Source organism: Mesoplodon bidens (genome assembly GCF_964165515.1).
Source record: "Mesoplodon bidens genome assembly, chromosome: 9".
In the NCBI taxonomy this organism is placed as follows: Eukaryota; Metazoa; Chordata; class Mammalia; order Artiodactyla; family Ziphiidae; genus Mesoplodon; species Mesoplodon bidens.
The window spans coordinates 105,506,144-105,531,623 of record NC_138166.1 but is presented as its reverse complement, the minus strand read 5'-3'; the positions used below and the strand labels follow the sequence as shown (position 1 = coordinate 105,531,623).

Here is a 25,480-nt window from a genome sequence, read left to right as displayed (position 1 = left end):
ACAAAACAAGACATTGGCCCATCCCGGCTGTCCCTGGTGAGGGCTCTCTTCCTGTGTCCCCACTGGCCGGGAGTGGGCTCTGACCTCCTCCTGGGAGGACACCAATGCCTTCATGAGGCCCCCCACGACCCCACCTAAACCCCGTCAGCTGCCCAAGGCCCACCCCCATATACCATCGCATTGCGGGGGGCCGGCAGTCAGGGCCTCAAAGAATGAATTCTGGGGACACGAACATTCAGTCCACAACAGGCACACAGTCCCACACGACTGCCACCGCCACCATTGTCACAGTGAGTCAATATCCAATATCCCACAGAGAGCCTGAGGACCAACGTGTATTAGGCACCTACTGTATGCCAGGTGCTCCATGCGTGTACTTTCAACATGTTCCCAACACCCTTATTAGGATCGACAGATGTTATTATCCCATTTTACAGATAAGATAAGGCAACAGAGGCTGAGGAGGCCTAAGCAGCTCACCCCGGGTCACGTAACAAAGCGCAGTGACCAGAATGGCCTGGCTCCAAAGTCCAGCTTCTTCCACTAACCTGGCCGTGCCCCACGCACCAGCTCCCAGATGCACCCGGTACCTGCAAAATACAGCTCTATGCGTTCTGAGATGTTCTGAACTGCTTCTTACATGTCACTGGCTTGTGAGGTCCTGTTCTGAGGTGCTTTAACATGGATTTGGTATTTTTATCTCTATTTTGCAATGGATTCCTAAAATTTAAAAAGCCATATTTTATGGAAATTTTTATAATTCTAAAAGTAATTTTTTATTGACAGTAGTAAAATAAGGATATTGTTGTGAACTATTTTATACTTATTTTTCTGTAATATTTTCAGAGACTGCGCTTAACTGCATTTTAATAGAAAGGTCGCTGATGCATTAATAAAGGGTTGACGGTGCTCTAACTGCAGAGGCCCAAACGGTCTTTTAAAACCTCTTTAGCTGGCAAGACAGTTATTATTAGCCCTGTATATCATCAAAAGGCCCGTGTCTGAATCAAATAGTTCTTATTAATTTAATTATTTAACCAAATTTGCAATGATTACAATCCCTTTCAAAAGAAAAATTGTATTACAATATATTTCCCATCAAGTATTCCTAGGAGCTTACAATTATCTACAGATATATTCATGCTCTGAATGAGGTCCTACATGTTAAATATTTTATCTTCTTCATCTGTTATCCTTTATCAACTAAAAATGTTTTTTAATAGATTGGGAAAACCAAACTTTCTTCACCTCTTAAGTTATAGGGTATCCGTTCAAAGGAAGGTCATTTTGATATATTTAAGGCATGCAATGACTCCTATGCATAATTTTTGGTCTGTGTAGGAGCCAAGCAAGCATTTTCCCCTTGTGGTAATATAAGTGGGAAAGATTCACTAACCAAAGATAAGTGTGGCTCGGTAATCATTTGGAATGATGTGGTGAAGACTGAAAAGGTTAGGGTGATGGTGATGCTGATGATGAGAGTGTTAATAAAGTGTATCCTAAATTGCTCTTTAACTAAATCAATAAATCCCAGCCGAGAATCCCCAGGTCTCCAGGCATCGAAGGAGGTAGTCATGGGGAGGATGGTGTCTTTCGGATGCTTTCAACGTAGAAGAAGCTTCACAGAAGTCCCGCAGTTTCTCTCCACGAGGCTGCCTTAACTGAAGTCGTGAGAATCTCTGGTTGGAACTGGAATTACCCCAGCTCAGCACTGCATGTGTGTTCTCTCTCTCAGGTGGACTAGAAGTTCAATATGTATTGAACTGATTTTTTTAAAAGCAACACATTATTTTAACATACAGTTTGGTGTGCAAGCATAAGGTTTATAGAGAAAAATGAGAGAGGTCTTTCATGTTGCAAAGTTTTTCTTAAACAGACTAAATAAATCAGAGAAAGGTTATATGCAGATGAATCTATTAAAGTAGATTTATAATGAACACCAAAATGCTTGGATTACAAATTCTCATTACTAGATATTTGGTCAGGGAATCAGAGGGAAAGAAGAGATACACTCAAAAAGACCAAATTAGGGCTTCCCTGGTGGCACAGTGGTTGAGAGTCCGCCTGCCGATGCAGGGGACACGGGTTCGTGCCCCTGTCTGGGAAGATCCCACATACCGTGGAGCAGCTAGGCCCGTGAGCCATGGCCGCTGAGCCTGCGCGTCCGGAGCCTGTGCTCCGCAACGGGAGAGGCCACAACAGTGAGAGGCCCGCGTACCGCAAAAAAAAAAAAAAAAAAAAAAAAAGACCAAATTAAGTGGACAACTAACAGTACATTTTAGGAGTGCCTGTTCTAACAAATCACCACTCACCACCTGGAAAATGCTGGCCTACCTTAAGATAGAATAAGAACATTACGCGATCCAGTTTTATTCTAGAAGAATAGATGCTCGTTATTTCAGAACTAATATGATTTTCACCCACAATCTTCCAGGACACGAACTACCCTCTCCCTTCCCTGCTGCCTTAGAAAGAAAGGGCAACACACAGACTGAAATCTGCCTGTCCCTCCCCCATCAAAACACCAAAACTGAGGTGAGCGTTCCTGTGACCAAAGGGAAATCGTGGTCTTAACAATTTCCTGTGCAAGTGACCCGTGAAGGGGAGGAGGCCACAATGCCTGGCACCTCGGCACCCCCTTCCAGCTCCTTCTGCTACAACCAGGAAAGCCAAAGAGAACACACGTCCATAAAGCGCCAGAGGGTTGTTGAATGACTCAGTGGGTTTTCACAGAGTACTCAACTTCTGAATTCTAGAGGCTAAAAACAAAACCCCCAAAGCAGTCCCTCAGCTCCTTCCAGGAGGCTGTTCTCTTCGCTCTCAAGAACCCTCGGTGCCAAGGTTTTTGAGGCCTGGCGGCTTTAGGTGAAATGCAAGGTCGTGCTGGGTTGATTTAGTGCGTTATTAGTTGTTTATACAGTACTGAAGCAGCACAGGACGTATGAAAAATGACTTTCCGATCTCAGGGAGTAAATCAGGGCCGCACGCGATTTCACTTAATACTTAACTTTAGCCAGTAAAATATTATACCTGTTATTATTCAGGGCAAACACAGTCCCTTCCATTTGCTTATTGAGGAAACAATTTATTTGAGGACATTTAATTGCAATAGTGAAGTCTGCCTTGGGGGTTAATCCCAGTTTATCGATGCAATTAAAAGCAGTGTGTGCGGTGTCTCATATTTATTATCTAGAGGGAGAGTGTTGACACAGCCTGGGTGTTGAGACAGGCATGCTCCGGAGTATCTGTGAGGTGTAGGTGCGGGCTGCCGTAGGGCGTACGGGGATCATCATTGTTTGTGCTCCGTGTAATCTGAGTTTGCATAATCTAATTGGGGAAAGGCTTCTAATTGGATTTTACTTGGAGCAATATGTGTTCAAATTGTTACATAGATCCAGCACTGTTTGGTTTCTTGTCAATGATTCACCGTATTTTAATGCCCCCCAGACAAACACTAAAGCCTCGCCTCACATGTCACCTCGCATTCAGCAGCATTCCACAATTACCTTGGCCTGAATCCCACCCCCCCCCCGCTCCTCCCCAGCTGCTGGGTGCCTGTCCATCGCTCAGATCTTACTAGCTCTTGCCGAAGTCCATTCCCGGGTGCTTGCCCCTCTCGAGGGGCGACAACCTCTCCACAGCTTGTAGGGACCTGCCTCCTGGGAAGCTGCACCAACCGGGCAGGGGGACAGGAAGCCACCTGCTAGTCCCCGCAGCCCCCCATCCCCTTCCCGAGGTCACTATGAGACATGGCCAGAGAAGGCAATTCCGAAGATCTTAAAAACATCTTTCTTTTCCCCCTACTGGTTATGATTTTCATTTTGTTGATCATATTTTTGTGGTTTTGATTTTGGCTTTTAAATTTTTATCTTTGTCTTTCTGTTTAATATTTACCTACCGGTATTGGGAACCACTTCCTTATTTAATTTTGCTACATTTTTAAAATAAATTCATTTATTTTATTTATTTTTGGCTGCGTTGGATATTCGTTGCTGCGCACAGGCTTTCTCTGGTTGCAGCGAGCAGGGGGCTACTCTTGGTTGCAGTGCGCGGTCTTCTCATTGCGGTGGCTTCTCTTGTTGCGGAGCACGGGCTCTAGGCGTGCGGGCTTCAGTAGTTGTGGCTCGCGGACTCTAGAGCACAGGCTCAGTAGTTGTGGCACACAGGCTTAGTTGCTCCGGGGCATGTGGGATCTTCCCGTACCAGGGCTCAAACCCGTGTCCCCTGCATTGGCAGGTGGGTTCTTAACCACTGCGCCACCAGGGAAGCCCAATTTTGCTGCATTTAATACGTGACATGGAGAACAGCCCGAAGCTTCTCCAGCTGCTGTCTCTCCCCTTCCTGCCTAACTTCTTCCCAGCACCAAGGCGTAGCTTTGTAACCTGCTCATTTGCCTTGGGTGGCCCTGGCACTCGGCTGCTTGTCTCAGCAAGTGGTCACTGGTCTGCATCATTGGTCCTCTCTGGGCTCAGGGCCTGGCGGGGTGCTCCAGTGGGCTGGTGGTTGAATTCCACCTCTCAAGTGGCTGACAGAGCAATGGTGCTCAGCTTTTCATCAGAAATATGACGCTTTATCCTGCTGAGCGGTCAAACTGTCCCTGTGCACAATGGCAAATTCTCCGCTAGGAGGCGCTAGGACAGGAGGCAGACATCTGTTGCAAAGACCTTCCTACCGAGCGATGTTACAGGAACAAGGGTAAGCACAGAGAATCTGAGCTTCGGGCCACACAGGTCTAGGTTCAAATCCTGGCTCTGCCACTTGCTGGATGCATGATTTGGGGGCAAAGGAACAGAAGTACCCAGGCTCCATCTCCTCCCTGCAAAATGGGCATGACATCACATACGGCAGCTCTACTAGATTGTCCAGCAATTTAAATTACCCCTTCTCCGCTGCACTTCCACCATACTAAAAAACCACAAGTGTTAAAAAAAATTCCCTTCTGTTTGATGATTTTATGATCCTCATCCATCCTCTGTGAGGATGGATGGCAAAATACATTTTTCATGGATGATGAAATTGAGATCCAAGGAAATTAGCAAATTGCCAAGGAAATAGTTAATAAAATGAGGAACCAGAGCAGAACTAGTCATGCTTCTGTTGGGTGACGCAGAGAAAAAATAAGATTCCGACAAGGTTTGCTATGCAGCCTGAGGTCTTTCCTTTGGAAGGACCCTAGGAAAGACATTCTGTGATACATCCCGTCATACAGGCTGTAGGGTTGCCTCCACCAAGTGCTGGTCCCCCTGAGTGCCCCTACTGTGCATGATTTGAGGGTGTTTCAGGTTTTTTTTGGGGGGGTGCACCATGCAGCATGTGGGATCTTAGTTCCCCAGCCAGGGATCGAACCCGAGCCCCCTGCATTGGAAGTGCAGACCCTTAACCACTGGACCACCAGGGAAGTTCCTCGATGGTGTTTCTAATTGTGTCATCTCTGCACGCTTTTTCCTCCCCTAAGAAGCAATTAAGTTCCTTGAGCACAGAAAGGTATCTGAAGTTACTGCTTTATCCTTCAGTATCAAGGTGGTTGTGCAAAGTGGCTTAGTAAGTACTTGCTGACTTGGATCGTGTTAAGTAACCAGTGTGGACTCCTCCCCCTGGCTGCAGCAGGAAATGTGTCCTGGGAGGGGGCAGGTATTCCAGAGTACAGTTTCAGTGAGTCCTCACGTACTTGTCTGGCAGAAAACTCACCTTGGGAGGCTACCTGTGCTCCCTGGGCCCCTGGCTGGCCTAACTCTGGCCACGCTCTGACCACATTCAGACTAGGCAGCGGAGATGAAAATAAAGTCCATGCACTTTGCCCCAGGCATGGCCGTGACCCCAGGGTGGATGAGGGGCCAGGCAGACGTCTGCAGTTTGCCATCTATTGCTCTCTTATGTATGGCCAAGGACTGTTTTTCCCTCTAACTTGTCAGTAGACAGTCTCCAGCTAATAACCAGAAAGACAAGATGAGCACATTTGCTTTTACCCAGCAGGATTCAGGGTGAATAAAAGGAGATGGCCTGCCCTTTACACCCCCTAGGAAAGGCTGATCTGCTGCTGCGGTGGAGATTTTCCAGCCTCATCCAGATCACAGGGTCCCCCCACACACACACATCTCAGCCAGAGCTGCGGAAGGAATGGGCTACCAGCTTCAACTGACCTGAAGTCCTCCTCTCTCCTCAAGAAATGCATTGCAGTAAAGCCCACACCCTGCCAGCTACTGTCTTTCCCTGGGAGCAGGTGTCACGAGCAGCTCTTCTGGGCAGAGGGGTGACTTATGGAAGGAGCATGGCTGGGGATCAGAAGACAGGCCCCAGTGCTGCCACAGGACCCTGGGCAAGACCCTAACTTCTCTAATCTGGCTTCCCACGGCCCCTAAGGCCCAGACGCACAATGTTAAAATTCCCCCGAAGCCCCTCCCCTGCATTCAGTGAGCAGACCTGAAGATCGGGACCCCTCTGTGCTTGGAGGAGAGGCGCTTGAGGTTTCTGTGGAAGGGGGTCCTCAACAGAGCCTGTGGCAGGAGGGCTGCCCTGAGGAGCTGGGACAGTGTCATGGGCCCTCAGTGCACGCGGCATGCGGAATCTTAGTTGCCTGACCAGGGATCAAGCCTGGGCCCCCAGCAGTGGAAGTTCGGCGTCCCAACCACTGGACCGCCAGGGAAGTCCTTCATGTTCCCACTTTTAGGACACAGCCCTTGAGGAGAAAACTGGGATCTCTTTACTCTGGGGAAGAATCCCGGGGTGCCTAGAGGAGAACTTCCCCGTCTAGGAAGCTGTGGGGAGGGAAGGGTCGGTTAGTTAGAAATGTGCAAAATAGGTTTGTAACTTCGTTCCCCTTGGAGGGCAGGGAGAAGAGGGGCTGAGGAGCTCCCAAGGCTCTGGCTGGAGTCTTAGGAGCCCCTCCCAAGGAACCTGGAAGGAACTGCCCTGCCCACCCTCCGAGCCTTAAGACTGGGGAAGGCTTCTAGGAGTGGCCTGGTGAGCAGGAGGCGGCAGGGGGATCTCTGGAGGGGCACAGGCAGGGGTGAGGCCAGGGGAGTGGCATGGGACAGTGGTGCAGACTGGGGTGCAGCCGCAGGGAGTTAACCATCGTCCCGAGGACCCGGGTTCTTATTGCCATCCAGGTCCCACCTTGCAGGGACACCATGGGGGCCAAGCCACTGACCCTCGGGGCAAACGCGTGTCCGAAGGAGCCGGGACTGGGGGAGGGGAGGAGCCTCCTGCTCACCAGCGCCGGAAAGGGTGTGGGCTCTGCCCCCCGCCCCTCTTCCCCGGTTGGGCGGGTGGGGGTCCCCCACGTGTTACAGGCATTTGGGACGGGGGTCCGGGGAGAGCTGGGGGGCTCGGGGGGCGCGCACAGGCCAGCGGGTCCCAAATCACCGCACAGGGGGAGGGGCGCCGGCACCAATCTTGCCGGGAGGAATTAGTTAATTCGTCAGTTAATTCAGGAAAGGTGGATGCCTCCTCGGTCAAGCTGAACTTTCGGGTTGTCGGATGGTGGTGTGCCCGCCTTCAGCGAGGGGCGTTTGCTCCCCCTGAAGAGGCCGAGGGGGACTGGACAGAGAGACGGGGCCAAGCCAGTTTCTGAAAATGATTTTAAAGGCTTTCGAGGCCGCAAGGAGGGAGGCGGCAGTGGAACAGAAGGAGCCCGGAGGCATCGCCCCCAGAGCCAGCGGGGCTTCGCTGGGCGCCGCGGCCCCATGGGGGGCGGGGAGGGGCACGGGGCTCCTCTGAAGGCTCCTCACCGCAGGACCACCCGGCTGGGAGCAGATTTAAAATCGAGAGAATCCAAGTAAAGGCCCTGGGCTGCGGAGGTGTCTGCGGGAGCCCAGACTCGACCCCGAGCGGCGCCCACCTATCCGGGCAGCTGCCAGGCGGCCAAGCAGCCCACTCCGGCCAGATGTTCAAGACAGATGAGGGACGAGTAGTTAAAACCCACATTATAGAGTTCTGTCGGGTATAAAATTGCATGTGCTGACCCGTGTATTCTAACTGGAAACGGACTCGAGTCACTTAAAATATTGCAACGTCGATAGGACTAATTAATTGGAAATAAGAAACGAAAGAATACAATTAAACGAGAAGAGAATCATTTTCTAATTTAATAGAGGGACATTTATAAAGATCACAAGCTAAAAGGCATCGAAGGATTCTATCGACATTTTATTAAATCAGCCGCCACGCCCCGGACGGGAGGAGGAGGACTGCGGAGCGCGGCACCCGGGCTGGGTTCGGCGCGGCTGATTGGTGCCGCCAGGAACCCCACGTTTGCGTCGGACCCGCCGGCCCTCCCCGCGGAATTCACTGTCCTCTGCCCACGGCTCAGACCCAACCGCTCCCGCTCCGACAGCCCCAGGCCAGGAGAAGCCTGCCTCTCCGCCCGGGAAGCCCGGGTTCGCAGACAGATTACAACAAAATTACTAATTGGAAAATGAAATGGTCAAAAAAGCATCTCCCCACCCCCGCATATACAATATCCTTAAATATTAAGATATTTTATTAGACCCACTTCTTAACAATAATTTATTGCAATAAAACGGACACCGCAGGTCCCCCTAAATTGTCTTTTCATAATGAATAAATTTAAGCAGGCTAATTAATATATAAACTAGCCCGATTTGTCAAGTTGATTTGTATTTTAGTTAATTGTGAAAGTAATTACCACATGGTCAAATTAACAGCTTTCTGGAAATGACCAAGCCTGAGGTTTTATTTCCTTCCTGGGTGAAGAAAATTCATTTTTCCAAGCTCTTGATGTGATGAATAAAAGTCATAAATCTGGGTGATTGGTGCAGGCAGAGTCTAAATGGCTTCATATTTCATTTTAGGTTTAATAGAAATATTCATGCTCTGTTTTAATGAAATTAAATTGAGGGGGGATGGGGCTGGGAGGTGGCAGTGGCCGGGGGCTTAAAGGGACGGCGCACGTTTTTCTTCCCCCACCTGCGGGCCGGGGCGCTGAGGTCACCTCCAGTGGGCAGCCCATCTGCCACTCCTTTCTGTGGGAGCCCAAGGCCTGGAGGTCCTCCTTTACAGCACACCTGGGGCGCAGGTGGAGGCAGCAACTCGACAGCCCCGACCCAGGTGCACTCCCTAGCAGCTGGTGCCCTCTCCCATGCGCTTGCTGAGGTCACTAAGCAAGGTCAAGGTCAGCCCTGGGTGCAGGTGCAATCCCGCCCAAAGAAAGCCTTTTCGCCTGTTGTCTACGCTCAGGCCTGTGCTGACCCGGCGGAATCCGGAGTCCACTCTCTTCTCCCTTCTGTCCCCTAGTAGGAGGGCTGTGTGGCAGCGACCCCTCACTCATGACCTCTAGCCCTCTACTTTGTGCCGCCTGCGACATTCCCCTCCCCTCCAAGGTGATCCTGCCGGAACCTGGACCACCAGAGCCCAGAAGAGTGAACCTAACGCACCGGGCTGCAGAGGCCTCTCCTCGGCCCTCAGAGGAAGAGGAAGGGAGTCTTCAGACCCAGCAACTTTGCTGCGCTCATTCGCGGTAGGATGCTCCAAGTTTGGGGAAAGCCCGCGCTGACAGCCGCTCGGGGCGCCTGGGGTGGGGTGGGGTGGGTGTGAGGTCCGTCGGGGTGTCCCTCGGCCCCAGGACAGTCCTGGATCTGCAGCCCCTTAATGGAGCTGATCTGTGACTTGTTGATTTCCCCTGAGCAAATAAGGCTTTGATGCAGTTCCAGCAAGAGTGGTTAGCTGATGAATTGACAAAAACTAATCAGCTTTATTGGGAAACAGGTTAAGGGCACGGGCGTGTCAATAATTCTCAGCCTGACCCCCTCATCCATTAACCGAGGCAGGCTGATTAGAGTACGAAGACCCTCTCGCATTTTGCACAGAAATTGCTTTCATAAACTCACCATTATTAGCAGTCGATGCGAGCAGCTAATTTAGAGAAGACATCCCAGGCACGTCACATCTATCATCCGGGTTTATGTATCATTATCTCATTTACAGAATGTCGCGGTATAATATGTGTTTTTGGCAATAGGCTTGGCAGCGCCTGGGCTGCGCCGTTCTTTTTAGCAGCACAGCGGAGACCTCCTCGCCTCCTTCCCTACCACCGGGCCCGGAAACCCCGCCATGAGGGCCGGAACCGGAGGGCGCTTCCCGGGCGGGCAGCGAGAACTGTGAATCCTCCCCACACCCACGTGCGCCCCTCCCGACGCGCACCTCCAGACACGTGCACCCCGCGCACGCCGCCCCAGCTGTGCCCGGCTCGCTCGCCCGCGGGGCCCTGGCGCGCGGCCCGACCGAAGAATTGACTCCAGCCTCGGAGCCGCGGGGTGCGAGTTCGCCGTCGTGCCCGGCGTCCCTTCCTCGGTGCCCGGGCGGCGGCGCAGGTGGCCCGGGGCGGCCGCTCCCCTGCGCCTGGGGGGCGCGGTCCCGGCCTCCCGCTCAGGCCTCGGCCGGCTGGGTCGCAGAGGCCCCGGGCCTGGGGGACAGCCCGCCGGCCCGGAAGGCCCCTCTCCGCCCTCCCGGGCTCCCGGGGCGGCGGGTCTGACCTTTCCCTCCCACGGCGGCGGCGGCGGCACCGCGGCCCAGATGCGCCCGGCAGACTGGAGTGGGCCACCTGTTCCTCCGGCTAATTATTTTAATGTAGGGGGCCCAGCGTCACCGGGTGCGCGCCTCTTGCAGCGACAGACGGCGGCGGGGCCGAGGACCCAATCCAGCCTTTCAATGGAATTTCCCAGATGGGCCGAGGGGAGGCGAGGCGGGTCACCAGGGGCCCTTTAACGAGTTCATTAGCCAAATTATCTTGCCCGCAACACAGGGCCCGGGAGACTGGGGGAAGGGAGCTAGCGAGGAGCGGTTCCGCCGGCCTCTCTTCCCCCTGGTCTCGGCGGAGGTGAGGGGGGGAGGTGCTGAGTGCAGGGAAGGGGAGAAAAGCCCCAGCCCAGCGGGCATCGGGGAAAAGAAGGCGGACCCTCCTCTGTTGTTTAGCAGCAAACACGCCACCTCCCTGCCACTGTTAGGTTCCACAGGTGGGAGCCCGGCCGGGTCAAAGGCCAAGTGGGAAAAAGTGTTATTAGATGCATCCAATGAAGAGATGATAATATAATAAGGAACGTGACTGACCGGGCTATGGTGTGAAGCCCGACTGCAGGACTTGAAGCCAGAGCCTGGCCTCTTTGCTGTGGGTTCTGGAGCAAAGTGCCTTGATTTCTCAGTCTTAGTTTGCCCGTCTATAAGATGGGGGCATGGGTGTGATTTCCACAGTTACAATGACTAGGAGGGGACTCTTAGAAGGTGCACTGAAACAATACCATGAGCACTTGGACATCCCGGCGGGAGTGGGGCTCGAAAATCGGCCTCGCCCTCCCCCGCCCCGCGGTACTTCCAGCTCTTCTCAGGGCCCCAGGTTCCTTGTGGGTGAAATAGTCCCTGTTCACATGGTGGGGCTGGGCAGGGAGTTGCCTTCTGCCCAGCTGACCACACCCCACCCAACCCCACTTAGGAAACCTGGGTGGAGATGTGATGGAGAGAGAGGCTACCCTGAGGAAGGCAGAGGAAGCCCAGAGATGGCGTTTCTGGCAAACCAGCCGCCTCCTGTTTGCAAATACAAACACCGCCCCCCAAATCCACCCCAAGTCTGAGATCCGTCTTGGGGCCTTGAGTGTGCACCTGTGGGCAGAGGCTGGGGCCAGGCTGAAAGAGATGAACTTGACCCAGACACCATTTGTCCAACTTGAAGCATATCCCCCAGCTCTGGGAAGTCATGTCAGGCGGAGATCCAGTCTCTCCCTCTCTCTCCCTCTCCCTCTCTCTCTCTCTCTCCCTCTCTCTCTCTCCCTCTCTCTCTCCCTCTCCCTCTCCCTCTCTCTCTCCCTCTCCCTCTCTCTCTCCCTCTCTCTCTCCCTCTCTCTCTCTCCCTCTCTCCCTCTCCCTCTCTCTCTCTCTCTCTCTCTCTGCCGCCAGCAGCCTCAGCAACTACTAAATACACTAATTAGCAACAACTTCCTGCCATTATCCACCGTGGATTTGGACATTAGCGTGCTACTACCCAGCCATAATTTCGAGTCAGAGCGCACTAAAAAGTTCACACACTGAGGCATTAAAACGCCCCCAAGCAACGTCTTCCGTGTATTTGTGCTTCTTCCCTGTGTTGTCATCCTCACCGCCCCCCACCCCGCCTGCGGGTCAGCAGCCACCGTTCAGGCTGGGGTGGAGCCAGCCTGCATAGGCCTGACCTCCCAGGGGCCAGAGCTGCCGGCGTGGACTCTGCAACCCTCTCCTCCTGCCATGGTGGGGGGGGACTGTCGAGGGTGGGGAGGTGTGGCCAAGCACCTGGGCCCACAGGGCTGCCTGAACACCTTAGAAGGTGGGTCCTCGATGACCAGACACATTCCCCTGGGAGATGGGAAAGCCAGGCTCTCCCAAAGCAGATAAGCATCGTTCTCAGTCTTAAAATAAGAAATTATCGAGGCGCAGGACTCACTCACAGAGAACTGTAGGTCCCCGTTAGCGATGGTTTGGAGAGGGGTCCTGTGGGCCTCTGCATTCTGAAAAAGCTGGCTTCGCAGGTGCACGCACTACATAACTTGTTTCCGATAATAGCTTGAAGTAGAGGCCACTGTGTGAACCTGCAATTAAATTACAGTTAATTTAAATCCTCTGGCAAAAATATAGTCTTCTGGGGAAGTCTCTGTTGAGGGCTGTTTTCCCCCAATGTGATTAAAGGGACTCCAATGAGCTTCCCCCCCACCCCACGTTCCCGAATTCTTGGGGAGAAATTTGTTTCCCTTTGTAACCCAGGAAGTTCGAATTTGTGCCGCAGAAAGGCTGGAAACGCTCTCCTTCCCTGGGTCAGACGGAAACCTGCAGGGGGATGGGGACCGTCTCCCCCCGGGGGCCAAAAGCTGAGCGGGGCACCGCCAGGCCTGTCCCTTGCCTTTGGTGTCCCGGGAAGCTGGGAGGCTGCCCAAGGTCCGAGGGTAACGCAGATATTTCTGTATTTGGAGGAAATTTCCAAAACCAGAAGGCCCGTAGCTTGCCGGATTGTTGGAATGTTACGAATTTAAATCCTGCAGCCTTCCCCGACCTCTTAGCAAGCCCTCGGCAATGAGCCCCTGATCTGGGGCTGGGTCAGGTGGAGAGGGCCAGACCCGCGACCCCGGGGCGCCCGGAGGTGGGCCCGGTTCCGGTCCAGGCCCCGGGCGACACGAAGCCGGGTGCGCAGGGCGAGGCCGGGCAGGCGGGGCCGCGGGGTAAAGCAGCAGCCCGTCCTGCGGGCCCCACCTCGGGGTGGAGTGCGTCCGTGGGCTCCCACCTTTTCCAGGCCCTTTAAAAGGCCGAGCGCCCCCGGGTCAGGGAGGAGGTCAGCAGATCAAAGGGCGGCGCTAACCACGAGGTTCCTTTGGCCCTCGGGGCTCTGCTGCTGGGGGGCGGGGGACACCTGCGCGGACCCGCCCCTCCCCCGCGCTCGCCTTCCGGTGACCCCAGCCCCCTCCCCTCGCGCCCGCGTCCCCAGGCCCGGCGCGGTCCCCGAGTGTCTCTCCCGCGGTTTCCTTCCTCGCCCTCCCGCCTCGCTACAGAGCTACTTCCCCAGCCGCAGACCCAAGGGTCCCTACACCAGCATCTTCGCAGAGTAACTCGACTGCCCCGGTTCGAATCCCATCGCCACCGCGAGTTTAGGTCCTGCCCTCAGACAAGTTACCTAGCATACCACGCCTGTTTCCTGAAGGAAACCCCGAGAGGTTAAATTGAAGTTTAGCTGAGTTCACCCGGGGGTGGGGGGAAGGCATGGTTTCAGCAGGACTGGCTAAATCACCCGCACCGGCCCTGGTCTCAGTTCTGGAAACCTCAGGCTCTGGGAGGGTGGGGTGCACAAAGCGGTCACCAGGGAAAGTCCTCTTCCAGCCTGTGTTCCAGGGCCAGCGGTCCAGAGTCGCCTTCATGCTGGGCGCTCTGTTGTGCCTGCCCCACTTCATGTGAAAGGAAGCAATCTGTAACCGATGAAGAAAGATCCTGCCTCCCATGATCTGAACATGTGACTATATAGGGTTTATCCCACCTCCATATACATAATTCCAGACATGGATAGACATGGATGACAACAGCTTTTTCTTTTGCAAATGTTTGTAAAAATCACCAGTTCTCCTTTCTAAGTAGTGGGAGAAAGGGTAGTGCAGCCAGTGTTCAGAATCTAAAGAAAGGCCCTATGGAAAGAGAAAGGGATGCATTGCCAGGAGGGAAGGGACCAGATGGGAGCCAGCTAGATGAAAGGGGCACCAGGCCCTCAGTGCTGCTTTGCTTGGGAGCTGGAGAGTTCTCCCCGGTGTCCTGGGGCTGGATGCTGTCCCTGGGCACCTGGAGACTGAGGCTGGGAGCACCCCTCAGACCAGACCTTTGATCTCTCGCTGCGGCCCTTCCCAAGACCAAGCCCTGCTCCTGTCTGCCCAAAACCTGCTTCAAAGCCAGCTGGGCTGGATCAATACAGATGCTGGAAACAGGAAGAGCCCTGGTGTGCTCAGCTTCACACACCATAAACCACACAAAGACCCCAAACTTCCGAGACCTCTTCCTCTCTCTCTCCCTCTCTCTTCCCATACAACTTCACAGGCACCTCCAATATGTATTCCCTAATTCTTAACATAAACAGGGAATCTGATCATTTTAAAGTCACTTAGCACTGCAGGGTCCATTTTGTCTAACCCCGACTTTTCGAGACAAAGAAAGAGAAATCCATCAAGACAGAGAAGCTTCTACATCTGCAGTCACACTGCATTTAGAGAGGTGGCCAGGACCTGGACCCAGGGCGGCAGGCTGAGTCCACTTCGGATCCCGCACCTGGGCCCCTCAGGTGGTGTGGACTCAGGGGGTAATCAGAGGAACCTGCCTGAGCTGCGTCCCACCTGTGGACGGCGTCCATTCCGTGTGTTCAGGAAGTGTTCTCAGCTGGCCCAGGCAGAGTAGAAGCATGGGGTGGGGGAGATTTTGAGGAGTTTGGGAGCATACTTACTGTAGAACAAAAAAATGGTAAAGTGAATTGCTCTGGGAGTTATAAAAAATAGAATAATTTTGTTGAGGAAGATGGGGTGATTTATGAAGTCTAGACTGCACACCCCCATCACCAACTAAACTAGCCCCGGCAGTGGTTATTTCAGGTAGGAGGGGCGTCAGGCTCTCCAAGATCCACCTTGGGAAATCTACTTTGCACTCCTTCCCCCACCCCAACCTCCTATATCATTGCCTTCAGGACCAGCAGATGGGGGGGGAGGGGATGAGACACGGGAGGGGCAGGCAGCCTTCGAGCTTACCCCCATCAGAGGAGGGGGCCACGTTTGCTTGCTCTCTCTTGGAGAGATAGAGTGGCAACAAAGACACTGTTACCCTTTCTCGAAGGGTGAAGGTCTCCTGCCCCAGAACAGGTGGTTAAGCTCAGGTCTCTTTGTAAAACCCTCCTTCCGCAGAGGGAACAGACAGGATGGGGAAAGGGCTGGGGATATCGGAAACATTGAGGGCAGCAGGTGGGAACGGTGAGGCTCCTGCAGTCAGACCTGACCTCATTCCAAACTCTGAGGCTTAACAGTTTGTGGGGATGAGAGTCTCAACCTCTTTGAATCTGTGCTCTGTGAAATGGAGATTTCATCTGGTGTCATAGGGAGGATTAAGGAAGATAATTCTAGAAAGCTCATGGCACATAGTAGGTGTTCAAGAGATGTGAGTGTACCCCTCTCTCCCCTCAGAGACAGAAGGACTGCATTTTTACCACCACAAAGACATAAGAAAGACAAGAGATATGAGAGACAAGACAAACACCATGGAAGTGCTGTTATTTCTATTTACAAGTTAATATTGGTTTTTGCAAAGCTATATAACTTTTATTCCATTTGCCGTCACTTCTCCACTGCTGTCCTCCTAATCTTCCAAGTAGTCCTGTGAGTCTCGGAACTACACTGTTACAATGAAAAAGAAACACTGCTTACCCACAGAATCACTGCAATCCACTCTCACCTGGGGAAAAGAGTCTTTTGAAGGGAAATGACTTGTTCCCTGTATGTACATTTAAACATCCCTCTTGTGGCAACCTGACCTGCTAATGTTAAAGTGTACCTGGCCCTGCCCCTCCCACAGCCCCCTTCCTGTCCTTTATTCACCTCTCACCTGCACGGGAAGCCAGGCTTCCAGAACCCGAGCTCCTTCTCGAATTCTCACATCTGTCTGGGGAAGATAACTAGGTCTAACGGAGCTATTGACAAAGACCGGCGTTGGTGGCCGCTGGGCTCCTTGACCCGCGCGTCCATTCTTTCTGCTTCAAAAAGCCTTTGGAAGTGCTTTTACTGTAAATATTTGAAGTGTGAGTATGGGGCGGAGGTGAAGTCTGGATTCTCATCCCACTCCCTTGCTCAGACAAGGGAAGCCCTTTCCTCCAATTTTCCAGGAGCTGCAGGCAGCAGAGAGCCTGCGTTTTCCAGCCTGGGGCCTGGGGCTAGCAGGATCAGTGACCGGCCTCGGCTGACTCCCGCCCGGCTGGGCTTCCCAGGGCCCAGATGGGTGCCGTCTTCTGCCTGCCCACGGGCGGGTGTCCCTCGGCAGAGGAAGAGCTCTGTAATCGAGGACCATGGCGAGTGGACGACGTCTCCAAGCCGACCTGGGTCCTGCAGGCCGCTCGCACCAAACTCTCACCTAGACCGGGAGGACTGAAGGCGCGGGCTTGTGGAAGGCAAGCTCGCGCTCGGGTACACGTACGCCTCACTCCCCCACAAACAACACCTGCAACACACAGAACTTCCCCGGAAAGGTGAGGGGGCTGGCGACAGGGACACAGACCCCTCGGGCGCAGGGCTTGGGGACCAGAACGGTCTTCGCTGAGCTGCCTGCACTGAGCAGAGCGACTCGATCTGGAAGCAGCGTGGGCTCTCCTTGCAGAAGTGGACACGCTCAACCGCCGGCGAGGAGGAGGGAGAGGACGCACGCTGCTGGCTCTAGGTGACACGAACTCAGACCCGGACAGCGTGTGTCGCGAGCTGGACTCCGGCCGGGGAGCCCACACGGACCCCGGGGGTTGCCAGCCCCCGCCGCCAGCTCAGCGGCCGCAGGAGGGCGAGCAGGCACCCTAGGCTGCGCCTCCGAGTCTTCCAACCCCTGTCTCGGTCCCCGCCCCGCCTTCGCGGCTCGGCACCCTGGGCTGTTTAGGACCCCGCGGCGCAGGGGCGGGGCGGCGGGCGACCGGGACGGTGACAGGTGCGCCCCTCGGCCAATGGCGGGGCCGGAGCCCCTCCCCAAGCCCCCGCCGAGCGCGCCAATCGGCGGCCGCGCTGCGCTTCAAGTGCGCGGAGGGGCGCGGGTCCCCAGCGCGGCGCCAGCGGCCTCGGCGCGGTCGCCTGCGGGCTGCAGCGCTGAGCCGGGCTCTCGGCCCCGGCGCGCCGCGCACTCGCGTGGGAGTTTGTGCGAGAGCGAGTGGACGCGGCCCGGGGCGGGGCCCGCACGGAGGAGGCGCCCGGACCATGGTCACCCTCGGCTGAGTTTCCGGCGGCGACTTTGATTACTGGCAAATAATCATAACAATACCGAGCCCCGGGGCTGGCCGCCGCCACGCAAAGACTCCGCGGGCCGGCACGCGGCCGCGTCACGCACCTCCCCGCGCTGATCGCCAACCCCTAACGAGCCGATGGAAAAATCCAAAAATTTCCGCATCGACGCGCTGCTGGCCGTGGACCCTCCGCGAGCGGCCTCGGCGCAGACCGCGCCGCTGGCCCTGGTCACGTCGCTCGCGGCCGCCGCAGCTGGCCCCGGGGGCGGCGGCGGCGGCGGGGCGAGCGGCGGGGCGAGCGGCGGCTGCAGCCCCGCGTCCTCGGAGCCGCCCGCGGCGCCCACCGACCGCCTGCGCGCCGAGAGCCCGTCGCCGCCGCGCCTGCTGGCCGCGCACTGCGCGCTGCTGCCCAAACCGGGCTTCCTGGGCGCTGGCGGCGCGGGCGGCGGGGCGGGCGGAGGCGGAGGCGGGCCCGGGGGGCCCCACCACCACGCGCACCCCGGCGCCGCCGCCGCCGCTGCGGCCGCCGCAGCCGCCGCCGCTGCCGCGGGGGGTCTGGCGCTGGGGCTGCACCCGGGGGGCGCGCAGGGCGGCGCGGGCCTCCCGGCGCAGGCGGCGCTCTACGGCCACCCGGTCTACGGCTACTCGGCGGCGGCGGCGGCGGCCGCGCTGGCCGGGCAGCACCCGGCACTCTCCTACTCGTACCCGCAGGTGCAGGGCGCGCACCCCGCGCACCCCGCCGACCCCATCAAGCTGGGCGCCGGCACCTTTCAGTTGGACCAGTGGCTGCGGGCGTCCACCGCGGGCATGATCCTGCCCAAGATGCCGGACTTTAACTGTGAGTACCGCGCAGCCCCCGAGCCTGCGGAGGGAGGAGGAAACGGGGGAGGGGGAGTGTTGGCAGAAGGTTCTCCCGTGCATCCTCCTCCACCTGGCACCTTCTTCCGCTGGTTCTCTGCTCCGAGCGAGCTGTGGCAGCGCCGCGAGGCCGCCTCGGCTCCGCCCGGGGCCTGCGAGGACTCGCGCGGGCTGCGCGATGTGAGATTGTCAGCGAATGATTAAAATGCCCACGCGCGGACTTTGCTTCGCTTCCTCTCTTAATGGGAAGGGGCAGCTGGAGGTGTGAGACTAAAACCTAATGATTAACCGGCAGGCTAGAGGAGCAGGAAGTGGTGGGGGAAGGCGAGCCGAGGAGCGCCCTGGAGTCAGGTGTGCCTGGGAATCGGGGGCCACCGAAACCAGGGGTTTATCCTCAGGGAAATGGACGTGACTTCGGTCCCGCATTCTGGGTTCTGGAGAGACTCCCGGTCCCTCCCAGGAGAGGGAGCGCTCCCAGAGTTAGCGAAGGAGAAATGAGCTTCAAGAGGCCCAGGGACGCAAGGCAGGGGCCCCGGGCGACCTCCTGGCCCTTTGCGGGGCTCTTCCCGCCTCTGGAAGGGCGCTGGGTCCGGGGTGCGATGCCCAGGAGGCGGGTGGCCTGACTTGAACAGAGAGATGGCACGCTCCGGAAGGCCGAGAGATGCGCCCTCCTTCAGGGGCTCTAAGCAGCAGGTGCCCTCCTCCGAATTCAGGGCGCCCAGCACAACGCGCACCCCTCCCCAAGACCGCAGCGCGGGAGGGCTGGCCATCCCCAACCCGAGAGCCGCCCAACTGTGGGCGGCGTGCTCGCCACCCAGGCGGGACACCTGGCCGAGGCCTGAGCCTCTCTCTCTCCGGCTTTCCTGGCGCGCGCGGGCGGGCGCGCCGGAGTGGAGCTCCGGAGATTCTGGATCTCAGGTCCGCTCGCTCCACCCGGGCTCCGCTCAGAGGAAGATGCTTGAGGCTTAACGATTTCAGCCGCCAAACACCCAAACAAAGAGACCCCATTGTTTCCGTCTGAATGGATTTGTTTAGACTGATGCAGGCATGGGAAGGGAAAAAAAGCAAAAAGGAAAACAGAAATAAACATTTGCCAGAATTCAGATTCCTCTGCTAGAAGCTATGGTCGTGACTAAACAGAGAAAAGCTAGGATCCCAGAAGGCTGGAGAAGTCACAGCCGGGTGAGAAAATCCCAGCATGTGCGCTGTTGGCCCGTGGCCACCCCAGGCTGTTCCCGGCTCACCTCCCAGAAGGCCCTAATGGCCACCCATCCCTTCCGTTGGAGTCACCCCTCCCGACCCCAGGCAAAGAGGGCAAGCTTGCTCTCACTTCTGTGGCTTCAGGCATATCTGAGCTCCTGATCTGGGGTCAGCCAAACCCAAGGCACCCTTCCAGGCCTGGCCTCAGAGCCCAGCAAACCCCTTCTGATGGAATGCCACCCCACGCATCTTTCATTGTGACCTGCATCTCCCAGAGCCTGGCAGGCTTAGTCTCCCACCGATGGGGGGGAGCAGGCAGCGGTGATCTCCACACAGGCCTCCCCTGGGCGCTGGGTTCCCTGGCTACCCGGCTGTTTTCCCCGGCCTGCGTGGAGCCCAGGATTGCCCAGAAAATTGACTAAAGCCACATCCCTTTGCCAACACACTTAGTCCATCTCTTATTCCTAATCTCGACCCAGAGTTAGCTAATTAAAACCCAGCCAGCTTTAAGTTCAGAAAAAGAATCTGAACACCGAATCCTAAAGGGCAATAACAAACAGGTGACCATGGCAGAATGGGCTCTGGGAGTCCCTCCTCTGGTCGCTGGAAACCTGTTTGGTTTCCTTTAATTGGTGTCTCAGCCATCAGATGGCATTTCCCAAATGGTCCCTTCAGAGCCAGTGTTTTAATTAAAGTTCTAATGTATTGTCAAGTTGGGAATTCGGGGCCTTGTTTAACTAAAGCGGGGGGCGTGGGCCTTCCCATAAAGCAAATTGCCCATCCCATGGGAGCCTGAGCTTGTCCTGCCCGGGGCTGGCCTCTTTTCTTTCTTTTCCTTTCTTTTATTGTCTAACACTTGTCAGGCTCCTGGGAAATCAAGGGAAGTCTCGCTTTGAGGTCATAAAATTCTCTGTGATGTAACCGTGTGAAATTATGTAAATAAAGCCAAGAGACCTCCTTGAACACGTAGAAAGCCGGATCCCCCTGTGCCTAGGCCTTTAATTTGCGTAATGAGAATTGTCCTGAAAGGCTTCCAATCTCCCAAGGCTCTGCCCCTCTGGACCCTGGGCAGGCGTTGTCAAGAAAACATTTTACATGGGGGAGAGTCTCTGATGAATACACATATTTAGGACCAGAATTTGGTCCTTTTCTTTCTTCCTTCCTTCCTTCCCTTTTCCCTTTTCTCCTTCTATTCCTTTTGTACGTGAGGAGGTGGCGGTGGGAATCCTGCACCAGTTCTTCGCTGGGCAGGAAGAAGTAGGAAGTGGCTCCGGTGGCCTGTGTGGATTGGGCCTGAGTTGGGGAAGGTGCCGGGAGGAGCGGGGAGGAGGGGGCCCCTGGGCCTCTGCTACTTGCCTTTCTGTCCCCCTGCTTTCTACCAATGCCCACCCAGGTGGAGAGGACGTGCCTGGGTGATAGGCTCTCTTTAATCAGGACACCCGGGCCCCGCCTGGGATGAAAAGACTTGGTCCCTCTAAACCCAAACCATCTGGGCCCACCTGGCCGAGGGGTCCTGGGCTCCAGGGCTTCCTTGGGGAGGGGGCGCTGACACTAAAGAAACAGCAGCGACTCTGCAGGGCCGGCGAGCAGCGGGCAGCCTGGCGTGAGGAGTGTTGCTGGCGCTGGGCAGCAGCGGGCAGTGGACTGATGTGGGCTCACCAGCCTCTCCCACCCCAGCCCAGGCGCAGTCCAACCTCCTGGGGAAGTGCCGCCGGCCACGCACCGCCTTCACCAGCCAGCAGCTGCTCGAGCTGGAGCACCAGTTCAAGCTCAACAAGTACCTGTCGCGGCCCAAACGCTTCGAGGTGGCCACGTCCCTGATGCTCACCGAGACCCAGGTGCGCTGCTGCCCCCGCCCTCAACGCGGCCTGGCCTCCCAGGGACACTGTCGCTTCTGCTCTCTTGATCCTCGGCCTTCCTGGGCACCTGGAGCTGTGCCCATTTGACCTTTAGGGTGTGGATTAACATCCCAGCCAGAGTTCCCATCTGCCCCCAGGGTTCCTATACTGGCACGCAGAGGTCTGATTCAGCTGGTTCTGTTGGGCCCAGGAAATTTGCACCACCACCCCCCATTCTGAAGCAGGTGGTCCCCAGGCCACATGAGAGAGATTCCACTCCAGAAGGAGAGGAGGGGACATCTTGAGATTTACAGACAGGTACCCCAGCAGCCCCGGCCCCTCGCACACACACCGTGCGTGCGGGTGGAAGACCGCGGTGCTGGGGGTGGGAGGTAGGGGTCTTCGTTTGAGCTTCCTCAGAGCCCCCAGCCGGTCTTTGGGTTTTGCTGATGCGCAGGGTGGGAAGCGCCATCCCCCTGGAGCTTCCGAGTCCTCTAATGGGAGCCCCACGCCCGGGCCTGGTGATGGAGGCGCGCGCACGACGGGTGCAGGTGCAGGAGCCCGGGGACTCGGCGGGGATGGAGGTGGCGGGTTTCTCACGCCGCTTGTGCCCGCAGGTGAAGATCTGGTTCCAGAACCGGCGGATGAAGTGGAAGCGCAGCAAAAAGGCCAAAGAGCAGGCAGCGCAGGAGGCCGAGAAGCAGAAGGGCGGCGCGGGCGCGGGCAAAGGCGGCGGCGCCGGGGACCAGGGGGACGAGGAGCTGCTGGGGCCGCCGGCGCCCGGGGACAAGGGCAGCGGACGCCGCCTGCGGGACTTGAGGGACAGTGACCCCGAGGAGGAGGAGGAGGACGACGACGAGGACCATTTCCCCTACAGCAACGGCGCTAGCACGCACGCCGCCTCCTCTGACTGCTCCTCCGGGGCCGACTCGCCTGCCCCGCGGTCCGGCGGGCCCGGCCACCAGCCCCCGCCCCAGTAGGGGCCCCGCAGCCGGCGGGTGGCGGTACGGCCTGGATGCTGGGACCCCTCCCATGGCCCCCAGGTCCGCCCCCCAGGCCCGCGAGCGGAGGCGGCCCGGCCCTGGGGGCTGCCCTTGTGGGCCCCAGCAGCCGTCTGCTCTTCAAGGGACGGAAAGAGGGAGGCCCGGCAGGTTCAAACTTGAACTCTGGTTCTTTTTCGTTTAATTTGGTTTGCGCTGGGGGGTGGTGTTTCTGAGAAGGACTGAGCGTTCATCGGGGGAGGCTCCCAGTTCCCCTCCTGCCGAGTGGAGAAGGCGGAAACCTGCAGTGTTAAACCACCCCCGAGACTTGAAACCTCTGGACACGCCGTTCTTCTGAGTGCTGAAAAAAGGAAAAATGTTTTGTGCTGATGTATCTTGGGGGGAGGGGGGAGGGATTTATGCCATGAGCGTTCAAACTGCTGGAAACCCCAAAACTGTATTGTCTTTATTTTTGTATATTGTATTTATAAATATATATATAAAGAAATGTCTACTTACGCATGCTAAATTATCATTTAGCTTCTCCCATCGCCCACGATGGAATGTAAAATAAATTGTTTTTTTTTACTGGATGAGAGTGCAAATCTTTTGAGGGGAGTTGTGAAAGTGGGGTTTACTATTTTTGTCGTTGAAATGATGGGCTGTATTCCTCAACTGACAGCAGAAGGTGAAAATCAGAATCGCGAATGGGTGTCAGGACCGCCACCTCTCTGGGCCCCCGAGGCCGGTGAGGAACTTGATTCCGGCTGCTGGGGAGTCGCAGGTACGAAGTGTCGGTAAAAATACCCGAGGCCAGGTGTCAGCGCGCGTCCGCATGCTGGTTCACATCTGTCCCGGATGCGAGGATCTCCAAGGAGTAACTTTGGACGCCGTGTACTTATTTTCCTCTTTCTCTGAGGATCTTCTTGCTTCGCCGGCGCTCCAGAAGCGAAAACACACTATTTGAATGTTTCAGAAAACAACCTCCAAACCACCAGACTTCACTGGTCTCTGGGGTCCGTGCGGCCCGGGGCGCTGCTCGCGCGCCTTTTCCGCATTGCCTCGCGTACCGCGGCGCTTCTCTTTCTCATCAACCCCGGCGTCTCTGCCGAAAAACCTTCTCGGGCCGGCCAGGACTGGTTTTTCTGGATCTGGGCAAACGTCTGCGAGGACAGCACTGGGCGACAGGAGCGCTCCAGCCAGGCCGCGATGGCTGTGGGTTAATAAAGCTGGACAGCGCGTGCCATCCGTCACCCGGGCCGAGCCGGGCCTTCGCCCTGTGCTGCACGCATGCCGGGCTCGCCCTCCGCGCGGCTCCCCTTCCCCCACCGCTTACGCGCGGGCCTCTCCTGGGCCCGGAGGAAATAGGTGAGCCAGGGACACTGCTTCTTCCTCCTTCCCTCGTGCCTTCCTCCTTCCTTCTGTTTTTCATTTTCTCACCAGCAACTGGGCCGGGGTGCGCCCCCTCCCCTCCCCCTTCTCTCCCCTCCCCCTTCTCTCCCCCTCCCCCCTTCTCTCGCCCCCTCGTCTCCCCCTCCTCCCAGCTGATAAATGAGTTCAGAAGGGCCTGGAGTTTCATTTGGGTGATTACCGCGCAGGCGAGCGGGGCCACTCCTCGACTTCAGGGCCGGGGTGAGATTAATATCCTCTCTGGCAGCTCATTATCACCCCGGGCTCCTTCCATAAAATCCAACCTCAGCCAAGCCCGGGGGCGCGGCGCTGCTGGGAGCCCGGGCAGGAGCAGCTGTCGGGCGCGGGCGGCAGGGCGCGGGCCTGGCCGCCTCCGGGTCCAAAGGTGCTTTGGGGGGACGCGGACCTGGTTTGCAACTGGTGGGAAAGCCCGAGAGCCCGAGGAAAGGGGTGGGAAAATTAGAGAGAGGGGATGGGGAGGGGGAGAGGAGAAAGACAGATGCCTTTGGGGGTTGAAAAAGATCTGCAATCCGTGTGTATCTCGTTTTAATTTCTACCACATTGGGGAAGTTCAGCCTGAAGCAATCTCTGCCCCGGCTGGCTCCACATCTGGGGGTTATTCCCCGCCGCCCCCCTGCTCAGCTGGCCCAGCGTCAGCGCCCCTACCTCAACACTGGGCCCCCCGGGGACCGGCGGCGGCCGGGGAGGGGGTGTAGCATCCGACCTGGAAGCTGGGGCGCCGCCGGCCTCGGCGGAGGGTCCGTCCCTCCACCCCAAGGTGCAGACCCTCCTGAACCAGGGAATCGTTCGCTCCCTCGGCGACAAGGGGCAGAGGCGCATTAAAGGAAGATAGAATGATTGTGACCCCCGCCCCCGTCCTCCAGCAGAGCGAGCCCAGGTTTGGCGCGGGGACTTGGCGGACGGGAAGGCGGGACTCGCCCGCGGCCCCAGCGTCTCCAGCCAGCCGCTTAAGCGCGACGGAATTTATCTCGCTAATAAATTTAATGATCAATTCGTTCTTGTCACAGTAGCTCTTCCCCAAATCAATTATAGCAAATTTAAATATAATCACCGGCTCATCCTCACCCACTCCGGGCACAGCGAACAATTCATTCCGCATAATGAGCGGCCGCCAGCCCCGCCCCGCCCGCCCACCCGCGGCCCCCGCGCGGCGGGGAGGGAGCCCTGCCGCCACGAGGACCGGGTTCCCAGGACCCGGAGCCAGGCCCACGCAGCCCAGCCCTGAGGGGGACGAAGCACTGTTTCCAGACCAGCCCAAGCTTGGCCCTCGGGCAGCGGCGCGGGCCTCCGGCGGTGAAGCCCCAGTGCCCGGCGGTCTCCCTGCTCTCCACCCGGCGGGGGGCGCCCTGCAGACCCGGCGGCGCCGGGACACGGCGACCCCAAAGCGAGGGCCGCGCCCAAAGCGGACCCGACCCTCTGGGAACCCCGCCCGACCCCCTGCCCACCCCGGCGCCACCCTCGGCGCGGGTTCTCTTCACCTTAATGGGGGAGTCCTCCGTTCTCAGAAAGGGTACCTCGTCGTGTGCCAGGGTCTCCAGCGTGTGCGAAGAAAATGTGGTTAAAGACCTTCGTGTGAGGAAGAGACCAATCTATCGGTGCCCTCCAGGCCACAGTCCAGGGATCACCTGTCCAGCCCTCGCAGAGCTCTGGCCCAGGGTCCGAGGGCCCTGACCAGATGCCTTAAGGCTTGGAGTCTGAAGAGTGCAGAAACG

General features: G+C 56.9%; 1 protein-coding gene across 1 annotated transcript; it reads left to right on the top strand.

Annotated features, from left to right (window-relative positions):
• Positions 1 to 17,599: 17,599 nt before the first annotated feature.
• Positions 17,600 to 22,337, top strand: MNX1 (motor neuron and pancreas homeobox 1; the record flags this gene model as incomplete). The annotated part of the gene is made up of 3 exons (XM_081244364.1): positions 17,600 to 18,299; positions 21,197 to 21,357; positions 21,975 to 22,337. 3 exons carry the CDS (start codon positions 17,600 to 17,602, stop codon positions 22,335 to 22,337), a joined length of 1,224 nt encoding a protein of 407 aa, XP_081100490.1.
• Positions 22,338 to 25,480: the final 3,143 nt, after the last annotated feature.